This window comes from Ictidomys tridecemlineatus, chromosome X, assembly GCF_052094955.1.
Source record: "Ictidomys tridecemlineatus isolate mIctTri1 chromosome X, mIctTri1.hap1, whole genome shotgun sequence".
NCBI lineage: Eukaryota > Metazoa > Chordata > Mammalia > Rodentia > Sciuridae > Ictidomys > Ictidomys tridecemlineatus.
Genome location: NC_135493.1, coordinates 1,609,704 through 1,626,827, shown reverse-complemented (window position 1 = coordinate 1,626,827; position 17,124 = coordinate 1,609,704). Strand labels below are relative to the sequence as shown.

Sequence of the window (17,124 nt, the reverse complement as noted above, 5' to 3'; positions counted from 1 at the left end):
ACAATCTTCACTGTGATATATACCAACTCCAGTATCCCAAATTATTATGCACATATGTGCTGAGCTCTATGGTGCAAAGACTTGGTCCTCCTTGGGCACTGAGGGAAATGAGCTCCAGGAACAGGTCTAGCACACAAGAGATGTTCAATGTATATAGGTTGCATTTTCAATTCTCTCATTTAACATTCAAGGCCAGGACTTAGAGGGGACTTTTTAGTAGCTGTGCCCACATATGCAGGTGAATCTGGACTCTGGGTGACTCCACTGTCCCACTGCTCCATGCCATTGTCCTCTCCTTCAGCCTAGCACCAGCATGAGCACAGCTGTAGCCTGAGTGAGTACCCTTATAGGAAGCCAGTGACAACAGGGCCTCCTTTGCACATGCCCTTTCCAGGTCAGGGAGCCACATTAGCTGTCAGCAGAGGCCATGCAAGGGTCTCAGCTACAATGGACCACAGGAGTCAGAGTTGGGCGGAGGGTATCCGATAGCATCACAGCACATTGGAACTTAGGAGGTGCCCTGCCATATTGGTAAGGAACAGTAAGTTGTGCAGCAGGCAGACTTAGGCCACACCCTTCCTATCATACAGTGGAGCAGTAGGCCTGGAAAGTACTGACTTGGAGCAGGATAAGGAGGATGCCAGGAAGGCCAGCATATGAAGCAGGCTTCCTTTCCCTCCCATGACAGAGCAGTCCTGAGAGTGGCTATTGGTGTTCAGGGACAGCTGGATCAAATGTGCAACATACACCATGCTGTCAGGTGAGCTGGAGGGGACTGCTGACTTACAATGAAAGCCCAGACCTTGAGTCACTTTCACAGAGAGATTTATCGAGAATGCTAACAGCACAGGATACAGTACTTCCCAACAAAAGGTGCAAACGCGTCACTTAGAAAGGCATGCTGAGTATTCTTTGCTTTCACATGTATTAAAAAACTTACAAAAATAAAATAAAACTGCGTGCTGCCCATCTTTTCAAATAGTAAAAGAACCTTATGAAAAAACCACTTGATTTTACAACAAAAGACACAAACGGACATTTTTATGTAAATTTATAAGGCAAACTCTTTATATAATAAATAGGTTACAGGGATTCAGTGGGGGGTGTTTTTGAAACGTATACAGGTACATTCAGACAGGTTTACTGAAATGGTACAAATTTCCTTAATAAATTGCCTTTTGTTTTTAAATATATCAGTGCTTTCAGTCATTTGGCTATACACAAAGAACCTTTTTTGAACACTACAAAAAAGCAATCAATATTTTTGTTTTTAAAACGACCTACTTATTTTCTAAAGTAATTGTCCCAAAACACAAAAACTGAAGGTGAATGCGACAGAGGGCTTTTAGAGACCCCCTCCAGCTAAGTCTGTCCTGGGCCTCTCCCAGTACCCCATGCATCCCCCAACTTCAGGCAGGCTTTCCAGCTGGAGCCAGCTCCCTTTAGTACAGGGTGGCCTGTCACTAGCAGCACTGTCTCACAGATCCATTTGGGAGGGGGCCAACATCCTGCCTTGTTTTTCCAGCTACTAAACTCCATGTGCAAATGGTCACTCAAGGCATCACTGTCCTTGCCTGAAGGCATTAAGGGAGCACCAGTCTGTCCCTGTTCTGAGAGCCCAGAACAATCTCAACCAAGGGTAATGGCTTCTGAGAAGGATCTGTTTGCTATGGAAAGGGAAGGGGGTGTGTCACATCCAAATTTTGCTGGGGATCAGATGAAAGCAGAGAGAGACAGCCAGTACCCTCCACTGTCATAACCCCCAGGATGGTAGGGAATAGAGATATATTAGTGCTGTATCCCTTGGAGGCAGGATAGGGCAGGAAAGAAGTGTTCTGACTGGTAATGCCCCTGGGGCATATCTTGGGAGACAAGAATGCCCCTTGCCCTTCCACCTGGCCTTATCCAGAAACAGCAGCAGTCAGGAGGGGAGTGGCCAATCCATCTGCCAACCCACCCCTAACCTGTGTCCACAGTGGGACATAGGGGCATGGGGAACCAGCTGCATACTCAGGCACAAGACCCTTCCTCCTCCCTCTTTAGCAGGGTCAGCTCTGCTCTCATATCCCCTCCTGGCTCTCCTTGAAGGAACAACAATCTTGTCTTTCCTAAAAATAACAATGATGGTAATAATCTGGGGGATGGGGAGCCAAAAGAATTCACTGGATGGAATAAAAACTGATTTTGCTCTGACTTTGAAAATGGCAACACATCAGCTTATTCGGTCTGTTGGCTTGGAATGGGACTCCAGGGCTCAACCTCTTTGAGTGGTTTCTGGATGATCTGGGCAGGGGTCATCTCTTCAGATTGCCCCTCTTGTCTCAGTCACCATTCCCCTCCTTCCGAATGCTTTTTTTTAAAAAAAGGTATCTAGAAGCATTTGTCTCTGGAACAATTACTTTAAACATGGTTACAATACAGACTTCAGTTCAAACACAGAAGAGATTTACTTAGCAAAGTTCCTTTCACCCACCAAAAATTACACAAATATAAGCCTCAACACCACAGTTAAGAGGACCAGTAGAAAGAACCTCAAGTTTGGAACACAAAAGGAGGGAAAAGAAAAACAAACCAAACCCAAACAGAAAAACCCCAGAAAGACAAGGAAAGGGTGAAGAAGGAAAGGGAAGGAGAGCAAACACAGCACACATTACAGTGTCCAGGTACACGGGGAGCCCAGCACGAGGAAAGGGCTCGGCACACATTGAGTAACAGTCCTGGTGATATTTGGTCATATATTCATCAACTACTGACTCTGGAGCGGCTGTTATTGATTGAAGCAGTGACAAATCAAATGGAAAAGGAGGCCGTGGTAGCAAGGGAAGGAGCAGGCTTCAAGTTCTGTAAGCCTTTTGCACTCCACTGTCCAGCTCCCCAGAAACACTGAACCGGGTGGGCCCTGCTCCATCCGGGCAGGGCTAGAGGTCACCAGGTGAGGCTAACTCAGGCGCTGATTTCACATCAGTCACAAAGCACACACGTAGACACCCACCTGTCAGTGGCCAATCAGCGGCAATGGCCTCTCATCTCCTCTGCCCCCATCCCAGGCTGGCTAGGAAAGAACGTCGCGACCCACTGCTAATACTGAACACATACTGAAACAGGCCCTGGGACATGGGCCCAGAGGCTGCCCAGCTCCAGTCCTCCAAGGGGCCTGAAGGTAGACCGGCCACTCAAAGGGCCTACGACCGTCTCTCTGTTGGATTCTGGCCTCAGAGAAGCAATGATATGGGGAGGGGTAGATTTTGGCCCTAGTGATTATAATGCTCTCTGCTTTGGAAGAACAAGTTTCTGGATTTTGTTTTTTGGTGTTTTTAATTACTTAAAAAATGATCAAAGAGAACTGTTACAGCTAAACTCTCTAGCGGTATTGCTCATTAAGAAATACAAAAGCAAATGCAATTACTCGTGGGAGAGAAGAGAAAGGGACACTTCTGGCATCTCCACTACTTCCTGGAGTGGACCCAGTGGACTGCCCCATGTGGTTCTGGGGTCCCTGACATTCTACCTGGTGTAGCTCATGGGTTCAGAGACAGGATAGGTCTCATCTCCCCTCCAGCCATCAGACCCAGTAAAGTAGGGAGGATGAAATGCTTCGAGCCTTGCTGGTGGGGAGGCCTACCATGGGCTCCCCCAGCCAGGTCACTAGGATGGGGAAGCTGGGCCACCCCTGTGCATCCAGTTCTCCACCACCCCTTGAGGTGGAAAAGACCAGGCTGTGCCAATGACTACATTCTGGACTTCAGCAGGTTGAGGGAATACTCCTGCACCCAGAATCTTAGGATCCCTTTCATAAGCACAAGAGAAACAGTGCAAAATCTGGGTGCTGCCTAGAGCTTCCTTTGCTTGGCATAGGGAAGCCCTTGGAAGAAGTGAGGAGAGACCACAGATCTGCTTGGACCAAAGAAGTGACCAGCAGACAGATTTGTCATTTTTTTTCTTTTTATTTTCCCTTGTCCTATGCTATGGTAATCAGAAATATTGTAATTAAGCAACAGGTATAATTTTAACAGGTCTTTTTTTGTGTGTGTGTGTAGAGCCACAAGCAAAATGAGTTTATAATTGTGCAATATACAGATATATATATATATAAAAATCCAACTGCTTTGTGTGTCTAGTTGGTGCATAAAATAAAAGGGACAGGAAAACTAAAAGCAAAACTAAAAAGCAAAACAAAAGCCCAGGACAGAGGAAACAAAGCAGGCCTATGTGTATAGTCTATAAGTTACTGGATATAATCAGGGTCACCAGGAAGAACAGCTTTACCACTTGACACACAGACACTGTGAGCAGAGGGGCTGCCAGTGGGCAGGAGCCAAACCTCTTGGCCTTTTCACTGCATCTGCTCTCACTGCTGAGCAGGACCTGATAAAAGGTAAGGTAAACAGGGGGGAACTAGGGAGCAAAGGCCATTTGCCAAATGCCCAAAAGTTCTTGAATTCAAAGGCCAGACTTTGTTCCATAAAGGTCTGGTCCCTCCCTCTGCAGACAGGGGCCCTGTCCTCCTCCTTCACTGCTCTCTCTCCCTCTGCCCCAGGGGCTCTGTGCCTCTTCAGAGGGCAGGCAGGGTGATCTGGGGGAGGCAGAGAGGCTCTGGGGTGAGTTCAACAGGGAGTGCTAGGGTGCTTGCCACTCAGCTACTTCATTTGCACTCAACCTCTCCCCGACCAGAAGGGAGCAGAGCAGAAATGCAGAGGGAAGGCCCCCCACCCCGGCAGAGGACCCTCCCAGTTCCCTCCATAGAACTGTTTTCCTGACAAAACAGTGCTTGGACAGGCTGTCAAGATAAGAGTGGAAAATTGGGTGGTGCTGGGACTTCTGGGCCACTGGTAAATGTTCTGCTTCCCACACCAAGAGCTGGCCTCTTGCAGCTTTGGGACCAAGCAGGCTGTTAACCTTCACACCACCCACAAAAGATAGAGTCAGAAGCCATGTCCTCAGGGACAACAACCTAGCATGGTTCTCCACTGACAAAAGGCCCAGAATCTCAAGAGGCCCCTGGTTCTATCTCCTGTCGCAGGAGGCTTCAGATTGGAGTTTCCTTTGCCTATAATGTTCAACAGACATCTTAGGCCAAGCAGTAAGTATTTTTAGATCAGCATTTTTGCAAAAGCTTGCTCTTATTCATCAGAAACATCAAAATGTAATTTTCTGCCAAATGTTTTCTAGGTTTTCCTTCTAAATTGTTGAGAACTGGTTTCAGTGTTCAAATTTTCCCCTTTATATGTAATTTTAGGCCCTGGAGGAGGCAGTATCCTAGCGATTTATAACAATTAGACTAAGCCTTTTTCTAAAGATTGATATAGTATCTAAAAGAGAAAGACATCAAAATGGAGAGAATCAACAAATCCCTTCAGAGTGGAGCTGGTTCACTGATGCAGAGAGCAGGGATGAAGAGTGGGAAGAAGATGTGGAGGGAGCAGAGGGTTTGGCCCAGGCACGGGGCACTACTGCATTTGCCCCTGCCCCACTCCTGTGGCAGGTTTCTCAGGTCCCCTTCGGCAGCAACTTGGGACTTTGCTATGCCATTGTCCACAAGGGGCTCTAGAAACTGCATACTTCCCGAAGTCTAGGCCATTGGTCCTAGAGTTTGCAGGTGTGAACCTGAATCTGGAGACCATAATGGGCAAGGACACGGGCTATGAACTGATGCGCAAAGGTCTTCTCAAAGAACCGGCACCAGTGATCTCCCCACCGTCGTTAGCCCAGACCCTGGCTGGCATGCTCTGTGAAAGGGGCTGTGGCTGGATGGGCACACAGGCTCTGGCTGCTAGGCTCCACTTGTGCTAAACGAAATCTGATTGGTCCCACCTGGTGGATTCAATACATACCCTTTTGCTCTCTCCTGGGCTTGAGCCACTTATCAGAGATCCTACTGGCTAAGGAAACTCCTTTCCCCACCTAACTTGGCAGTTTGTTTCTGGTTATTACTGTCCTTCATGATCACTGTCACATAACATGCTCGGCAGAGAAGTAACATGCTCGGCAGAGAAGCAGGTGACATCTTAGGGCTGCTCTGGTTCCCATTTCCAATGTGTGTGGTTGCTAGTCTGGTATGATGCTACTGATGAATATACTGTTCTCTGCACCCACACTAGGGTGGCAGCTTTCACCATCCGGTGAGCTGAGAAGCTGGGGCTCTTGGCTAGTCTGGCATTGATAGACTGGGGGATGTGGTTTTTCTAGATGTCCCTTCTGCCTTTTGATATGGACATGCAGTGCCAGCAGAAGGGAGCTGTACTAGAGCCTGGCTGTGCTGAGCATCCTCAGCTCACTGCACTGTCAAGGCCAGCAATTCCACTGGTTACCATAGACCCACCAATGGGTAGGGCAGGGCCAGGCTGGGTATACCTGCAAGAAGCTGAAGGATATACAGCATTCTGTCAGGAGAGGAGGTAGTAACTAACAACTAGGACAGGGTAGGGGAGACTGTGGATGTGACCTTAGTGACTTAGCCCAATGGTATCTGAAAGCTGTCGGTCAATTCCTATATTCACATATTCACTGAAAGATGCCCCCCCAATCTTCATAGTGTTCAAGTACAGACAAAACTGAGGTCACACCCCAAAACTGGGCCGGACATAGCTGGTGAGAATCCCATGGCTTAAGGCTTTCCCTCCAACCTCCTACAACTTGACCCCAAGGCAGGGGTGGCCTGGGAGCTGCAGGGCCCATGCCTGCCAGGGTGATAAACTGCCAAAGCTGCCTATTTAGACGCGACTGACTCATGATGCCCTTATTTGGGGAACAAGGAATGGGGAAAAAAGGGGGAAATGGATTAAACCCTAAGGAGCTTTAGACACCACCTGCAGTTTGGAAACCAACTCTAAGGGAAAGCATCTGGGGAGTGAGGAAACTGCAGGTGGGGCCCAACTGAAAGAAAACAACACTTGAAATGCTGTGTTCCCAACCATGAATGACCAATCAACCCAGGTGACAGGGGGGCTTGGTGGCCCCTACACTCCTCTTCCCAAGACCAGGTGGCACCCAGCCCAGGAGCCACATTTAGCTGGACTAAGTATAATGTGCAAAAACCACAACATTCTTCTTGGTGACAACCTGGCCGGGTGTCGTGCTTGCGTGGATAGGTAGGTGTCCTTTGTGGGTGCGAGGAGTGCGAGGCCACTGCAGGGTCAGGGGCCTTTTGTCCTTGGAGGAAGAGGAGTTCCAAAGTACTCGTCCCCTCCTCTGACCCCTCTTCCCTTCCTGGGGAGGAGTCAGAAGTGAGGCTGGGAGGATCAACAGCAGAGCGGGCATAAGGGATTGGATCGGCTGATGGGAGTCTGGTTGCAGGACTTGCTTTTACAGCATAAGGAAATGGATACAAATATGCTAGAAAGTCCAACTATGACTCTACAAACAGAACGGGGCAAATTCCCTTGCTTCTAACCATTCCAGAAGAGACAAACACGGTTTTATCTTAAACTATTGATAGGAACTGTCAACTATGGTTCCTGATCACTAAAGACTGGCAAGGAAGTGCTAGACAGTTTCTATGATGTTTCACTCCTTCATGATTACACCGTATTAAGAAAGAAGCCAGGGGACAATAACTGAAATACACAAGACAACACGCACTTGACAGTTCATGGCAGCAGCTCACATGGGACGTGCCTGTGGGTGTTTCTGGAAGCATAAGACTGCTGTCTCATTTGCTACTTTGATAAAGTACTTCTCAGTTGGACAGATTTAGATATAAGAGACATCTCTGTAAACACAGAAAAGGATATACCAATATGATGAAGATATGCAGCTAGATAAGGACTTCCTGAACAGAGGTGAAAACTTTGGGATCCCAAATGAAGAGTGATCAATTAAAAACCCACAGCAAACCCAAGCTTCTAAACCCCAACACCACACTCACAGACCAGAGATTGAAATGTGTGGTATGTCGGCCCCGCCCAGTCTCTAGCAAGCAAAAGTAAAACAGTTCCACTGGAGGAGGACTGGGTAGGGAAGGGAGGGCAGAGGAGGGACTGGGGACTTAGGTGCGGGTGCCAGCTCAGGTCTTGGGAGGGTTTGCACTTGTCCTGCCATCTGCCCTGCCACACTCTGCTAGACATCAGACTTCTGAGGGGGGCCGAGGGTGATGGGCCTGGAGCCCCTGCTGGGCCACTCAATGACTGGCAGGCCACAGGGGACCTCTGTGCCTTCCTCAGATACCACATGTGGCCTAGCTTCTCTGGCCCACTTCTTTAAAGCAGAAGGGTGGAAAGGCATGTTGTTTAGGGTCTGAAGTCTTTTGCCTTTTTCTTACCAGGGAAGAGGGCCTACCTAGGAGAGCAAAAACTCACTGCTCTTCACAGATGCCAGGGCAGATTCAGCAGAGCCCAGGACTTCCTCAGGGATCAGAAATGATGGGGCTGGTGCTGGTAACAGGGAGGCAAAGGGGAAGGAGAGTTCTAGGGGGTGGAGCCAACTGTGTCAGCTCAGTGTATGGTTGGGCATTGCGGCTGCCTGGAACAGAGGGGATGAATTGGGAGGTAGGAGGAAGGGGAAGAAATGAAAGAATGAAATGAAAGGCAGGCAGAAATGGAAGGACAGAAGAGAAACCAATCAGGAAGTCCTTATAAAATTGCAGCAAACACTTAGAGTTTCGGAGCTTCGTGGGAACCCTATGTGCTGAGACCACTTTAAAACAAGCGCAGGTATATACAGATCCAGGTAGTTCTGAACACCATCATGTCTGGTGGCTTGAGGGACAAAGTGTCACCAATTCAAGCCAGCTTGCTCTCAGAGCATCTGTTTGTTTTGAAGTGGGAACATGAAGACTCAATAGTGCAAATAATCTAAACTGTCCCTAAAGGAGAACTGGAAAGTAATTGGAAGAACATTTTCCCTCTCTTCCCTCCTTGCCCTTTGTCCCATCAATAAGTCCCTAACTACCAGTCACAGACTGCTCTGAGCCACTAGGAATCTCTCTTGCCCTGCTGCACTAGGCCTGGCCTGATCCTGGGCCAGCCTGCCTGTGCCTCCTCTTGGTGCTTCCATAGCTTCTCTCTTTAGCGCCATCCACTGGATGAAGTGCCTCGAAAATGGTTGATGCCACCTCACCCTGGGCCCTCTCCTGTGGCTCAGGCCAGTCTACACTCAGCAGTTCAGGACTCCCTCTTAGCCATGCCAGAGTTGGAGCAGACCAGGTGCCACCTTCCTGTCCTGTGAAATGTCATCAGTTTTGGATTGGGGCTGACGTGGGGCTAGACTTGTGCCACCACGGGTGGGATCACATGGGCCATAGCCACTGGCCATCTCCGTCGTCTTCTCTAAAGAATCCAACGGTCTCTCCTGCCTCATACCTCATTGTCCCACCATGGTTGGGAGTGGGAGAGGTGAGGGAGATAGAGTAGCTGTGGGTGGGGTACCAATGGCACCAAAAACTGGAGTGTCCTCTCAACTGTTCTCTGTCCTTAATGACCACATGAGGAAAAGATTTGGGTGGGAGGGGAGGTGCCTGGTCAACAGCTTGTCTGGTCAGTAGTATCTGCAGCAAGCCTTGTTGAAGGAGCCTAGTTTAGAAAAGTGCAAAGCTACTTCTGGCCCTGGTTAGGTCTTCAACCTGACTGTGCTTGTCGGTAAGAAAAACATCCCCAATGCTCCAACTACTCCCACCCTGAAGCCACGAAACTCTAAGTTTACTGAAAGAAAAAAAAATATTTTTTATTTCAGTTAATCGGGAAGCTTTGTCAGAGCCCTACCCATAAGGAGAAGAGACAACAGCTGCCTTTATTCTTGTTGGTTTGCTTTGCAATCCGCTCTGTGTAAAGTCAGCTAACTCTCTCGGTCACGGGCGTCCGGCTGTCCACAGGCTCCTCTCTGTTTGGCCTTGGCATGGAGGATGAAACAATGTCTTTGCGCTCTCCCTCCCCTCGGTGTTTGTACTTTTCTGCGGCTGTGGCGGCAGTAGCAACGGCGGGCTGAGTCTTAGCTGGCTCCTTGGGACAGCCGTCACTCTCCAGCGAGCCTCCTCGGGGCATCTTCTCCTCTTTGCAGACACTGCTGCTCAAGTCCTGGGGCTCAGGGGGGCTGGTGGGGTCCTCGGAGCTCTCAGGCTCGGGTGGGGGCGGGGGTGGGGGTGGGAGCAGCGGCACAGGGGCCTTTGGGGACTCTGAGTGGTGGTGGTGATGGTGGTGCTCCTTCTTGGGGGGTGAAGAGGCGCTGCTGCTGCGCCCCTTGGGGCTGCTCTCCTTGCTTTTCCGCCCGGGGCTCTTGCAGGTCTTCAGTCCCTTCCCACTCTTCTCACCGAGGGTGGACACCAACAGGGGCTTCACTACTTCCTTGACCTCAATGCTGACTGTCTCACGGGTCTTGCGCTTCTTGATGGGGAGCACGGTCTCCTGCACGGACCGGATGGAAGACTCCTTCACGGCTTTTTTCTTGGCCTCAGCAGCAGCAGCTGCCACCACACTCCCTGGCTTTCTGCCCCGTTTCTTGGGAATAGCCTGGGGATCGGCCTCAGCTTTTCGCTTTCTGCCAGGGCGTTTGATCACCATGACCTGGGCAGATGTGGTGGCCCCACCCCCCTCGGCCTTGCCCCCAGGTGATGCTTGAAAAGGCATTTTGACCAGGAGCTTCCCAGGACTTTTCTCCAGGACCCTTTTCACCTGAACACCTTCGGATACTGCTGCCTTGGGTCTCGTGGTGCCGCTCCCTTTGGGGCGTCCCCGACCTCTGCCAGTTCCTGGAGCTTTGGGAGATTTGGGCTTCTTAGGTGGTTTCTGCTCTCGCCGGGAGGGGCTCCCTCTCCCAGTTACCGTGAAGTCAAAATCATTAGGGTCCAGGGAGGTGTCGCCTACCTTTTCGAAGTACGCAATCAACTCCACTTTAGAGCGAAAGGCTTTTCCTTGGGGACTGTGGGACAAACGAAGAGACACAAAGAAAAATCAGAAGCTTTCCATAGCAATATCAGAGATGAGGCAGAGCAGATGGTGCTGGTTATACTTGATCAAGAGTCACACTGAAAAAACTCAGGATGAGCTAAAGGGGCACAACCAGGTCAGATATATGGGCAGGAATCAGGTCACCAGGGAGTGAGCACCTGTATGGCCTGCTCTGGTGCCAGAACAACCCAGTGCTGGCTGCTCACCAGATGTTGGCTGGAAGCCCTGATGGGGAGCACAGTCTCCTGCACGGAGCAGATGGAAGACTGCTTCACAGCTATAACTATAACTCAAGTGGACCTGACTATAACCCAGGCCACTCCTCTGACCTTCTGTACAATCTAGCAACCAAAGGGGTCAGATTTAGTAAAGTGGGGGCCATCAGGCTGGGGCTAATTCTGCTGGTTGTTGCCCAGGTCTGATCCACCATCAGAACATTCCTATGTCTGAACGTGGGCATGGTGCTCAGTTGCTCTGGAAATCCATTTCAGTGGGATAATGCTTTGCTCATCCTTCTTAGAATTGTGGAATTAAATGAGACTGTTCACAATCATACTTTGAAAACTGCTAGCCTTTCTGGGATCATTTAAGGTGCAGAACTGGGATGTACTTCTTAACTGCTCCTCTAAACCTTTGATCCTGGAAGTTAACTCTGCTTCAACCAAGAACACCCAGCTGTCACTCTAATGCTAGACAAATGCAAAGGAGACAGCTGGAAATGCACATAGAGCCTGTCTGCCTTTTTTCCCAGAAGCCCTTTTAGCACACCTTACCCAATACTGATTTGCAGAGGAAAATAAAATCAGACTAGATACTTCTGCTATTTCATCTCCAGACAAGGACTTGAGGTATGGCAAGGATAAAATGGGCCTGCTACCCCTAGCACTTCCAGGCAGGATAGAGACCTCTGTACAAAGTCATTTTTAAGCATACCTGGTCCTTCTACTCATTATTTTTTTTCGCTCCCCAGGTGGGGTTATCCACACACATTTTTCTGATCAATGAGCAGCAAAGAGCTATAATTCCAATGGATCCCTGTCCCTGACCTCCCCACCCTGGAGAAACAAGACCAGCTCTTACTTACTTGATCAAATAGACATCATACTTCCCAGCGGAGCGGCCAGACTTCCTTTGTTTAAGCTTTCGTGTCCAACCTTCAGGCAGGGTGGGGTCATCATACATGGGTCCCCGGTCACGAATGATGGAGCGGCGCTGTTTGGGGGAAGCAGAAGCTTCTGGCACAGCTGGGGCAGAGCCCGATCCTTCTGATGTCTCTGCTTTGCCTGCCTCTGCTGGCTCGGCAGAATGGTGGGCTGATGGCTGCAGAGGCTCATGTTTGCCTTCTTTGTCTTCTTTCTTATCTTTCTTCACCTTTTTAAACTTCAAGGGTTTGTCCTTGAGGCCCTGGAGATCCTGGTCTTCTGACTTTTCTTCCCTGAAGTGTTAAACAAGTATGTAAGTATCACAGAGAACACACTGGTCTGCAGAAAAGCAAGCAAGGGCAAATTTGGAGCACATGTGAGGCTACTGCATACCCAGATCCTGGTGACTTCCCCAGTGTATTCCTGGGCTAGCCTGGGGCCCAATGCAGGGACTCTGGGCTGCTAGTGATGTTGACCAAGTGCATCTGACCCATAATGTGGCCACCCCAAGTCCCAGTCAGAGCATCTCAAGGGAGTGAGCAACCTGTACGGGTATCTTTCTTTTGAGTACAAGCACTTGGAGCTTCTTAGCAAATCACTTTGGCAGAGGCCAATTTATGAGTCATACCTGAGGGCTCCTGGGCTTGCCGACTGACAAGAGGCCCTCCACTGGAAAGGAGTTGCTCACCCCAATGGGGGTGGGAGTTTCCTCCAGGAAGGCCCAGGTTTGGGTGAGTTTTTGGTTTTCTCAAGTGTGTTAACACACCTATCAAATCTGTGCTCAATAAAAATCAGTGTGTGAGGCACAATATAACTTGATGATAGGAACATGGCCTAGCACAACCCCCAGGGAGATGGTATACAGCAGTGTCATGAAAACACCTTATACAAGGTTTACAGCCAGCCAACCTGTGTTCAAATTCTGGCTTTGCCACTTTCCAAACACAGAACCAGGCAAGTGACTTCAGTATTTCTTGCCTCAGTTTCCTCATCTCAACAATGAGGCCTCCTTACTGTGACTATCATGGAATAAAATTCCTGAAGGTACTATATAAATGCCAGCTATTGCCAACTGCTGCTCAGGGTTCTGGTGTGAGAAGAGATTCTAGGTCATGTTTTTTTTTTTTGGTGTGTGTGTGTGTGTGTGTGTGTGTGTGTGTGTTCCTCAGGATTAAACCAGTGCCTTGTGCACCCAAGGCAAGCACTCTACCAACTGAGCTATATTTCCAGCCCTCACATAGGCCTTTACTGCAAGACACTCCCTTATAAGGAATGGCCTTGGTCTCAGCAGATGTGGAGGGAAAAGGACAAAGGTTTAGTTCAGTGTGTCCCCTTCCTGCTGGCACAGATGAGCACCCAAAAGCACTCTCCCCATTCCTCAGCAGGATGCCTGCCCATTATTTTATGAAGACAGAAGCAGCTCCCTCCCTACACATCAGTTCAGCCTGGTAGGGTCCCTTCCTCATGTATTTTAGGGATCAGTTTGGCTGTAATGCTCTAGTGACCATCTGAGGGAAACAAGAGACTCCAGGACTTCAGAACCTGGCAATGCTGTGGCCTGTACCTCTGAGCTGCAGGCCAGGTCAAGGGAAGCTAATAAAGAAACAGCAGCTACCCCCCAGTTCCTTGGTTAGCAGTTTATTCTGGAAAAGAACATGACCATTCCTTTGTGTTCTCAGCTCTAGAGTTCCCTGTCCTACTTGGTTCATGTTAGTGCTGGTCACCGCCACATGACTGGTGTACCCCAAGCAACTTCCGCTCTTGCCCTCATTGTGGAAACTGCAATAAAGGCACTGTGGTGTGCACCAACATGCACCATCAGGAAACTGGATTTCAAACAATGTGGTAAGTCACTAAAGGCTGGTTAGTTAGCTCCAGGACTCAGAAGCTACATGGACAAAACTTTCCAGAATCATCAGGTCAGGTGTGGGGAGGCAGCAGTGGCTCCCACTGAGTGAGAAGATCCTAGTGAGGGAGCACCCCAGCTCCACTGTTGCTTATTCCTGAATTCCTGCTTATCCTGAATCTTCCTGTAGCAGTTTAGGGTCCATAGTGGGGCTGCTAGTTTCAGAGCCATGCCATATATAGATGCATCTAAGAGCCCATGTGGGGGGCCGTTTCTCACTGAAAAGTATGTGTCCCTAATGTGTTTCAGCACAGAGCTCACTTTTTAAAAAAATTTTTTTAGTTGTAGATGGACACAATACCTTTATTTTATTTAGTTTTATGTGGTGCTGAGGATCAAACTCATTGCCTCATATGTGCAAGGCAAGTACTCTGCCACCGAGCCACAATCCCAGCCCTCACTTTAAAAAAAAAATCTTTTTTTTTTAACTTGTAGATGAACACAATACCTTTATTTATTTATTTTATGTGGTGTGGGGGATGGGGATCAGAACCCAGTGCCTTATGCATGCCAGGCAAATGCTCTACCACCGAGCCACAACCCCCGCCCCCCCCCCCGCCCCACTCACTTTTCATTTCTGTCACTCTTAGGGTTCTCAATGGTAAATGAGGAAAAGCCCTGGGAATGTAGGTATGGCCTGTGGCTTGATTATTCAGCCATTGGGGCTGGACCACTAGGCAGCAACTCTCCATGGAGAGGAGAGAAGGGGAGCTCACTAACAGAGCAGGCAAGAGAAAGGCCAAGGCAGCAGACAGGCATTCTACATAAATCCCCAGGGTCCTGCCTAATGCTAGGGCTGTTCCCTGGAAACTACACAGTGCTGGAGTCTGAGAAAAACACTGGACTAATGGGAAATGTTGGCTTCTTCAGAAATCTCATTTGTATTCTCAAATATCTTAACTACCACAAGGTCAGGTACCAACTATATGACCAAAGAAATGCCTTCCAGAAATCTTCTGAGAAGAAAAGCATGATGATATTCACTACAGCATTATTTTGACTAGCCAAAGACTATAGACCCTTCAGATCCCTGTCATCAGGGGCCTGGTGAATAAACTATGGTACAGCCACATGCTGGACTTTGGAGCTTCATAAGGATGACCTGCTGCAAAGTGAGTTCCAGGATCCATTGTTAAGTGAAAAAGTAAAATGCAGAAGCGTTTATCAAACTACCTGTGGTGCAGGAAAGAGAAACTGAGGAAGGACAGAAGCCATTAGTTGGCCTGGAAGTAGCAGGAACAAGGTGAGAAAGCTTTAGTAGTGTCCTGGGTGGAGCTCAGGGTGGAGTAAATGGAGGATATAGTACCAGCCTGAGGGTAGAGAGAGAGAGTCACTGGTGGACTGATGTGGGGCAGGGGTGAATTAAGGACCAAGTTAAAGTGTGGGGGGACAGTGTGCCACTGATTGAGAAGGGAAAGATGGATGAGGAGAGGCCTTCAAAGGCTTTTTAGCTACAACATATAAAAGGGGAAAGATGAGCTTGGACTTTGACTTGGGCCTAAGTCAACTTTCTTTTTTTTAGGTTCTAGTATAAATTATAGTAAAAACATAATATATAAAGTTTTCCTTGGGCTGAGGTTGTGGCTCAGAGGTAGAGCACTCGCCTAGTATGCGTGAAGCACTGGGTTCGATACTCAGCATCACATAAAAATAAAACAAAGATATTGTGTCCACCTATAACTAAAAAAATAAATATTAAAACATTTTTTTCCTCTTTTTATACTAGGGATGGAGCCCAGGGGTGCTTAACTACTGAGCCACATCCCTAGCCCACTTGAAACAAGATCTCACTAAGTTGCTAAGGCTGGTTTTGAACTTGCAACCCTCCTGCCTCAGTCTTCCAAGCTGCTAGGATTACAGGTGTGTGCCACTGTGCCCAGATTTTTTGATTCAGCTGATCTGGCTAGCTAAGCAAGTGTTCTCTTTCTCTCTTACTGCTCCATGTGCATCACTGCTGAAGCTATGTGCTCAGTTGAGGAGGACAACCACCCCAGATAGAGGAGGACTGTTCTTTGGTCAAGGTATATAAGTAGCTACATTCCCATGCTAGAATCTCTAAACAACTCGTTTTTAATCCTTTCTAAGTGTCCAATAAGTGAACTTTTAATATTACTGAAGATGGGGAATAAAGGGCCTCTAATTCTAGTATTCTAGTTCTGCAGGTGAAATTATTTGAAGTAAATAATAACCATATGATGATTTTCCATTTTGTGCACTGAAAGGCACAGGTGTTTGTTATTGTATTTTCTCAACGTTAATTCATATTTAAAAAGAAATAAGAAAATCCCACAAAGAAACCTGGATTCTGTTTGGCATAGAATAGAGTTAAAATTTATATAAAATAGGCTCTCCAAATGAGTTTATCCTGGTCCACGGGTCTGCTCAGTCCTAGGGTGAATGGGGCACTTGTACATCCCCATTTCCAGGGTGCTAGGCAGCTTCCCAAGGCTGCTCTCCAGGGGGTTTACTAAAATATATTTTTTTGAAGATACCAAACACACATCTTCACCCTTCCTGTAATCAGACCATAAGTAGACACACAATCTTGCGATGAATTATGAAGAGAACTAAGCACCTAGTTTACACATTCATATAGTTGAGAGTTGGATGAATCCTTAGAAAAACTACCTATTCAACACTTGTGTGTTATGAATGAAAAAAAGGAAGTTCAACTACACAAAGAAACATGTCTGAGGTTACTACTGAGTCTATAACCAAGAAAAAATATCTCCTGATGCCTGGCTTTGCTGTAATACACATGTGCACATGTGCTCTTTGATAGCCTTTGTTATTGTGCCTATCCTATCACCATTGTGGTGCCTTTCCCTAGAAGGAAAAGTGACCAATGATGCCTTTCCTGTGTCACCAGAGGCTCTCAGCCTGCTCCTTCCCACATATGTCTCCATTTAGAAATCTTTGTCTTGCAGATTCAGTTAAAAAGGCACTTTGGACAGGCCTCCCAGCTTCTGCCTTTCCTCTCCCAATTCTGTAAGCCAGGCTTCCCCATGAACCACATTGTACTTAAAATACACAAGAGTGGGGGCTGGGGATGTGGCTCAAGCGGTCGGGCGCTTGCCTGGCATGCGTGCGGACCAGGTTCAAGCCTCAGCACCACATACAAACAAGAATGTTGTGTCCGCCAATAACTAAAAAATATTAAAATTCTCTCTTTAAAAAGTGTACCAATCCCCCACTTCTT

At 48.1% G+C, this 17,124-nt stretch overlaps 1 protein-coding gene across 2 annotated transcripts in view; it reads right to left on the bottom strand.

Annotated features, from left to right (window-relative positions):
- Positions 1–808: 808 nt before the first annotated feature.
- Mecp2 (methyl-CpG binding protein 2) overlaps positions 809–17,124 on the bottom strand; it is a 68,652-nt gene continuing 52,336 nt past the window's right edge. Inside the window, exons 1-3 of one of the 2 annotated variants that reach the window (XM_078034047.1) lie at positions 11,962–12,046; positions 10,794–10,848; positions 809–10,684 (exon numbers count right to left, since the gene is read on the bottom strand). In XM_078034047.1, the coding sequence (XP_077890173.1) occupies positions 9,765–10,556 (792 nt within the window). In that variant the 5' untranslated portion in view covers positions 10,557–10,684; positions 10,794–10,848; positions 11,962–12,046 and the 3' untranslated portion in view covers positions 809–9,764. Of the gene's footprint in view, positions 10,849–11,961; positions 12,313–17,124 lie in introns of those variants that run through there. The other variant, XM_078034046.1, reaches the window with a different exon arrangement.